The sequence below is a fragment of the Marasmius oreades genome, chromosome 6 (genome assembly GCF_018924745.1).
Source record: "Marasmius oreades isolate 03SP1 chromosome 6, whole genome shotgun sequence".
Taxonomy (NCBI): domain Eukaryota; kingdom Fungi; phylum Basidiomycota; class Agaricomycetes; order Agaricales; family Marasmiaceae; genus Marasmius; species Marasmius oreades.
This window is the reverse complement of record NC_057328.1, coordinates 2,992,325-2,999,269: the sequence shown is the minus strand read 5'-3', so window position 1 is coordinate 2,999,269 and position 6,945 is coordinate 2,992,325. Positions and strand designations below refer to the sequence as shown.

The 6,945-nt window shown below is 48.4% G+C and overlaps 2 protein-coding genes across 2 annotated transcripts; one reads left to right on the top strand and one right to left on the bottom strand.

Moving 5' to 3' along the window:
• Positions 1 to 1,039: 1,039 nt before the first annotated feature.
• E1B28_010443 (uncharacterized protein) lies at positions 1,040 to 1,846 on the bottom strand (the record flags this gene model as incomplete). The annotated part of the gene is made up of 3 exons (XM_043155410.1): positions 1,040 to 1,483; positions 1,538 to 1,615; positions 1,667 to 1,846. The coding sequence occupies 3 exons, from the start codon at positions 1,844 to 1,846 to the stop codon at positions 1,040 to 1,042; spliced, it is 702 nt and encodes a 233-aa protein (XP_043007876.1).
• A 732-nt stretch (positions 1,847 to 2,578) lies between these two features.
• Positions 2,579 to 3,040, top strand: E1B28_010442 (uncharacterized protein; the record flags this gene model as incomplete). Its single annotated transcript, XM_043155409.1, has 2 exons — positions 2,579 to 2,827; positions 2,876 to 3,040. The coding sequence occupies 2 exons, from the start codon at positions 2,579 to 2,581 to the stop codon at positions 3,038 to 3,040; spliced, it is 414 nt and encodes a 137-aa protein (XP_043007875.1).
• Between the last annotated feature and the right edge of the window lie 3,905 nt (positions 3,041 to 6,945).

Here is a 6,945-nt window from a genome sequence, read left to right as displayed (position 1 = left end):
GACTTTCCTACGCACGGGTAGTACTTTTTATCTACGGATACATGAGCTGCTTTTATACTACTTCTACGCTAGCTTTGTAATCCTATCTCTACTTGTTTTATCTCTAAAATAATGCACCGTAGCTACGAATCCATGTGGAATCTTATCGCTAAGGACTGCTACATGTGCAGAATCTTGTCTACGGAGCTTTTCCATATTCGAATCATATGTTTTGGACCAATCTGGACCGTTCTTCATTCTTGTTTCAGCATGTAGAATGGACCTACATAGGCGTACCATATGGTATTTCCTGCCTACGGACCTTATCCTGTATTTCGACGTTATCAAATCATATGGACTTTGTGTGTCCAAGTAGTTCCAGCATATGGATCCAGAGTTCCGAATTGCCCTAGCACATGAACTGCGTGGACTCTGAGATCCGTTGTTCATTCCTGCCTGGTTCCTAGGTACTCTATCTGTGATCTGGGATCTGTATCATGTCTTTTTGTCTTTTCCTCAGATCGGGACTCAATCTACAGTCATATCAAATTTCTCCTAGTCTGTGTGGTCCAATGTCCGATTTCTTGTCAACTAAATCCCCCGTAGAAGTAGGTCCTCCTAGTATGAAGGTCTTTTGACTTTGTTAAGTTCTGCTACGAACGGTTCTGTGAAGACTACAAGTCTTCTAATAGTACAATCCCTTGATATGCCAGTGCATAGTAGAATGTAGAGAGTAGAACTCGGTGAATCACCGCTTAAGTCCTCCGCTCATAGTGTTCTACAGGTTTCGAACGGTCATACAGTTTTCTGACACAATCTACGGCTCTCTCTAACTGGTCTAGCTGTGCCTACAGCACATTCTACTAGCGGCACTAGCTTTAACTAGCAATTTGGGCTCACTCTAGTTCTTAATACGACAAATATCGCTCTGTAGCACTGTTTAAAGTGCAAAAAGAACCTTGTAGCATAGTCAACTAAGTCGCATTAGCGGGTTTACACCAGTAAACAATCTAAAATGGCTTCGAACCTGATCATACGACAGAATGGTGGAGTCAGGATGTCATATCTTCCAGATTTTGTAGGTATTTCGATATGTGGCTTCTGAGCAGGTGGAGGAAAGAGCAAGGTAAAGCCGGAAAGACATTGTGATATCGGGGTCGTCTAGATTGAAACCCTCGGTAGACGGATTTTGGAAAGCGAAGAATTCGTCTTCAGTCCATTGGAGTTTTTCTGCCTCGAAGCCATACATCCGAATTGCGTTGATTGTATCTTCAACTTGTTTGAGGTCGTCCAGATGAGCTATTGGCAAGAGATTTTCGGTGTATTCTACCCTTGCTCCCTCTTCTTCATTGTTGAGTGAGCGAGTGTCGTCGTCCAAAAGTATGTTGTCAAAAGGCATGATTTGATCGTCAGTGTTGTTGATCAAATTGCCGTCTTCCTGTCTTTGGGTGGGTTCGAGCTCGTCTGATTCATTATTGTTCGCCTCCACAGGAGAAAACCATAGCTATGTATAAAGTAAAGGGCCTCGTATCAAAATGCAATATAACTCGGTACTCACCTGTTTTCTAACATTGTTACTGCCCTCACCAACTCCATCCTCTTCTTCAAAAGACACCTCACTGCCATCAGAGCGTTTCTAGTGAGAGAGAGTATAAGTATTTGCGCAGCTTAAATCCCAGTAACATACCCGTTTGCGAACACGGCTCTTCTGCTTCTCTAGTTCTTCTGTAGACATCAGTTTCTCTGTGTCTTGAGTCTTCTTATGGCCGTAATATGTGGACGCCGCTACAGCTCGACATGGTCCATCAGCTGGAGCCTTGCAGTACTTCTGACATTTGCAGAAATATATCTTGTTTCTTGAGGGCATTGACAGTGGTCGGAATGAAGTCACAGTATGGAAATATCAAGTGATAAAGATGTTTCATTGTGGTGTTAACTACAACAGTGACCGAGAGCGACGGAAAGGATTTGAAAGTAGGAGTAAGACCGAGAGCGACGGGAAAGAACATGTTCGAGGGAGTAAGACGGATAAAATCGGTATGCGTCAGACGCCGTTCTCACGAATCAACCTGGGTCAGCCTAAATCGGACTAATCGGATGGAATCAGATCATTTCTCATTGGGGATCAGTGGTCGTCTTCGTCCATGGGAGAGCATCGTAAAGCGTTTCAAATTCTCCCAACCTCCGAACTTGGATAAAGTAGCACCACATGGCAGCACCTACCTCAGATCCCATGCAAGAAGTTATATTCGTCAATGAATTATGAGGGTGAGGAGGTCGGGTCTGGACACCAGACTCTGCGTCTTCGCCAACATCAGTTGAAGCAGGACATTTCACAAATTCATCGCCTTCAGCGCCAGTCCTCGAAAGTTTATCACACCTATTATGGGGCTCAACTTACAACCAAACCACCACGCCTCCACCTCCTACTTTCTCGATAGACACCTCAACCATCAACCCCTTCCCGTTCCCTCCGTGGTACCCTGAATCTGCGCACTCCATTCAGATGAGCCTGGGCACTCGAGTATTATAGTAGGAGGTGGAAGTGGAGGGATCGGCGAAAGGGAAGGAAAAAGAAGTGGAGGAGGAGGAAGATCCGATGAATATATGGTATGTCACAGAACCTTTCGAAGTTGCGTGCGTTCAAGTTCTTGATTCTCCAACTTCTGACGACGAGGAAGATAACGATGTACCCAATGGTGATGGTCCAGGTTCAGACGACGACGGCGACGACGGCGACGACAATGGTGTGGGTCCTGGTGGTCCTGGTGGTTTTGGTGCCGGTGCCGGTGGTGCCCACCTAAAGGGGCGGCCCTGTCTCTCTTTGTTAATCACCACCATTTCGATTGTAAGTGCCTTGGCCCATCTTTGGCGATGCACGTATTCTAATCTTCAGGTTTCAGCATTCAAAAAATCACTATGGCTAATTATAAACGACTTGCAAGGCCGGTCAGGGACTGGTCCAGCTAGTGATGCCGATGTTCGGTTCGGTCCAGTTCACCCACCACTTTTCCCGAACCCCGAACCCGAACCCCCTACCAAGTCCCCGAACCTGGATTAAACTCCGACTGCACCGTCCGAACAGGTTCGAGAACGGTTCGAACCTGTTCGAACCTCAGTATATATAAAGTGTTTTTCTGTCAATAATTTCAATGATTTTGGTCAAAAAATAATACTTCTCACCTTGTTCAAGCCTCTGTGAGCCTTATGATACAGCAATCACGGTGCAATAGCCGTTCTGGAGGTCGCACTTGGTGAAGGAGATGACTGTCACATTTAGTCACACCTTCCTAATCCTGCTGATGAACTGATCGGCAACTGATAAGAGCCGTCCGAGAGCCCGTTGATGCTCCCAAATAGGGTCATTGTATATTTACCTTCCCAGGAGAAGTTGTTCAGGCCCTACCAACCCCAAAGTCAACTTTTTTTCATCAAATTCTGACCCCTTGTACTTTCAAGGTTCGAACCAGGTTCGGACCACCTCCAGACACCTGAACCTCAAACCCGAACCTCCTCCAACTCGCCGAACCTGAACAAGAACCGGACCCGAACCTTATGTTCGGTTCGGCGGTTCGGTGTTCGCACCATGGTTCAGAACCGAACATCGGCATCACTAGGTCCAGCTACGAGCTTGAGGCGTATAACATAACAGTCGCATTTCGTATGCCGGACAAGTTTTTTTTTTTTTAATTTATTTTCAGCAGATTTACGTGTTACAAGCCGTCTAGTGCTAAGACACACGGGCGCGCTCGTTAGAGCGCTGCCAGTCCTTCTCCTTCTATTCTACTTTGCCCAAACTGTAGGTGGGCTCCTGGTCTCTTTGTTGTGTAGCTGTTGGTATTGATTTTGTGTGTAGGTGATGTGTCACTATAGGTGGCGTGCCTAACGCGGTCATTGATAAGGTATAAGGCATGAAATTAGAACATGAGAAAGTGGGGCATATGGTGAGGTTAGATCTGGGGATGCGGGTGCGTCGCTGTTGGTGACCGGTTCGAGGTTTTGGTGGTGGAGATCATGGCAATCAATGTGTCCGTGTCAGCCCTCTCCCCGTGGTTCGTCTGTGTGTGTGTCGATGAAGTTTTCCAGTTGGGGTGTGCCTGGTGTATGTCGTGGATGACCGGTTGGTGTGAATGCCCCGGATGCTTCCACAAACTTCCCAAGGGCTGCTATCCCTTTTGGCGTGCCTAAAATTTCCGGAAGTGATATGTCGCGGGATACGTCGCGTAGTAGGTCCCGGTGCGACTCGTATAGTGGGCATACTCGTAGTATGTGTTCACGGGTTTGCCTCGGTTCCTCTCCACATGGGCAATCAGTGTCCTTATTAGGGTGGAACTGTTCTCGGTACTCACCTGTGAATGCATGTCCTGATCTGCACTGCAGCACTCTCCCGAAGACCTCTCATCCCAATACCAGAAACCTCTTGGTTGGTTTGAGGCTTGGCTGGAATCAGTTCGCAATGGTGAATCGTCCTGTCTTCGCTTCGTTCTTCCATTCTCTGCCCCAGTCCTGCTGTGTCCGTGCTCTCGCCCTACGAAGAGCATTTGATCGTGTGACCCCAAATGGTGCTGTTCTCGCCAGTTCTGTTGCTTTCTTGGCCAGCTCGTCTGCCCTCTCGTTCCCTCTAATGCCTTTGTGTGCGGGGCACCAGGCTATTGTGACCTCATTTTCTTTTCTCCCATCCATGAATGTCGACATGTCTTTATAGAATTGGTTGGCGTAGTATTGACCCGGTTGTGGTCATTGGCTGAAAATTGAGCGCCCGGCAGCTACGTTATCTACGAAAAAGTGAATGTGAGTTATCTCAGGGAGATGTTGGCAGATGCTCCCTGCTATTTTTGCCCCAAGGCTCAAGGCCGCCATCTCCGCGTCGTAGACTTCGGCTCTTCTTCCCAGGCCCAGAAGTCTTGAGTCTATCTCATGTCCTTTGTGGTATATGACGACTGCGGCGCCAACTGCTGGGAAGCCGCCTTTTTTCATCAGTGATCCGTCTGTGTATACCATCAGCGAGCGGTGGTCTAATGTTAACCTTGTGGCCATAGTTCGGTGGGCGTTCACTAAGTGGTCCTTCTCATCTTCGTCCTTTGGTATTGTAAGTGCAAGGTGTAGTTTCCCAGCAAAGTCATGTGGCGTACGTCCCCAAGGTGCTGCCAGGAAGGGGTTGAGTCATTCGTGGTCTGCTGCTGTTCGGGTGGCGAGGATTGTCAGGGGGGTGGATTTCTTTTTGTGGGATTCTGTGCTGGATTTCCTTGCTTGCAGTGGTGGTGGCTCAAGTCTGGCCTCTGGCTGATTGCTGAAGCTCAACTCCCTCCAGTGTGGTGGTAAACGTTGTAGAAGTGGGTGTGACTGTGGTAGTTTGTTGAGTCGGATTGCGGATTTTTTCAGTCGTAGCTCAACTAGGTGCTTGATTGGGGGAATGGATGCCTCAATCTCGAGGGCGGATGTGGGGGTGGTCCTGAATGCAGCGCAGATTAAACGTAGGGCCCGCCGCTGTGCCTTTTCCAGTGGGTTTATCTGGTACTGGCACCCTTTCCACCATGCAGCAACTGCGTACAAACATTTTGGCTGTATGCATGCTATGTAGAGTTGTCACATTTTCGTCTGGTGGAGGCCTCGGATTGTGTTGGCTAGCATGGTTAGGCCTGATATTGCTGCATCACATGATGCAGCGATGAGTTTAACGTGTTTGTCAAATCTAAGTTTTCGGTCAAAGAATACCCCTAGCCATCGGACGTAGCCGGTTGCGGCTACCATGCGTGTTTCTCCATCTGCGTCTTGGTTGAATGTTATTGTTGGCGAGATGTTGTTGTCCTGCCTTCTGCGGGTATAATGCATTAGTTCCCGTTTTTCCACATCAGGTGCCAGACCTGATTCCGTGAGCCAGTTTTCCACTTTGTAGTATGTGGTCTTGAGGATTTGGCAGTTTAGCTCTAGCGATTCCGAGGCGATAAAGATTTTGCCATCATCTACGTACATGAAGAGGGTGAGGTCAGTGGGTTTGTGAGCGCTATTCAATGGAATGCTATCCGACTCCCTTGAGAGTAGGTCCAGAAGGTCTGCCGTGTAGAACGCTGCGAGGATGGGTGATGTCGGCGATCCTTGGGGGATCCCGTTTTCCACTGGTTTCATGAGCCCTCTCTTTCCATCAATGCACACTGCCGCTTCCCGATCAGATAGAAAGCTGGCAACCCATTGTACTTCTTCCAGTGGTATGTGTTGGCGGCGGAGCTCACAGAGTAGCCGGTTGTGGTTTACGAAGTCGAAGTATCCTTTGATATCAAATGTGAGTGCTGAAACAACTTTGTTGTGGTTCCAGGCAGCATGAACATCGTTTACGAAGGCGAGGACTGCATCCTCTGACGAGCTGTGGGATCTACCTCCGAACTGTCTGTCAGGTATCAGACCTAGTTGGCCTGCTCGAAATGTTAGTCGCCTTGCAACAATCTTCTCTAGAAGTTTCCCTAAGCATTCGAGGAGTGTGATGAGCCGGTATGAGCGGGGTTTGGAGAAGTCCTGTTTTCCCGGTTTCCGTAGCGCTACTGCTATTGCTTTCCTCCAGTTCCTGGGATGGTAGCCAGCCTGGAGACATTTCTTGATCAGTGCAGAGATGTACTTTTTGGCAAGGGGAATGCCCCATGCCCACTTTACCACTTGGTACGAGACTTGTGAGTATCCTGGAGATGAGGTGTTACTTGTTTCCCGTAGTGCGTTGTCAATCTCGTTGTCCGTAACTGGTATGAAGGCGAGGTCGAGCGGTTCTGCTGAGGTGAGATCTGCCACCTCTTGGTTTGGAAGGTCTTGTGGGGCTTGGTAAAGTTCGGCGCGTATCGCTTCGCATTTCTCGTGGTGTGTTGTTGCCTTGGGTGTGTCAGCGCCTCGGAAGATTGGTGGGGTTGGATAGTTGTGGTTGCCGGCTGACCATTCTGTGAATTCGAAGATCTGGTGCCCTTTGGCAGCGTTGAGCTTTTC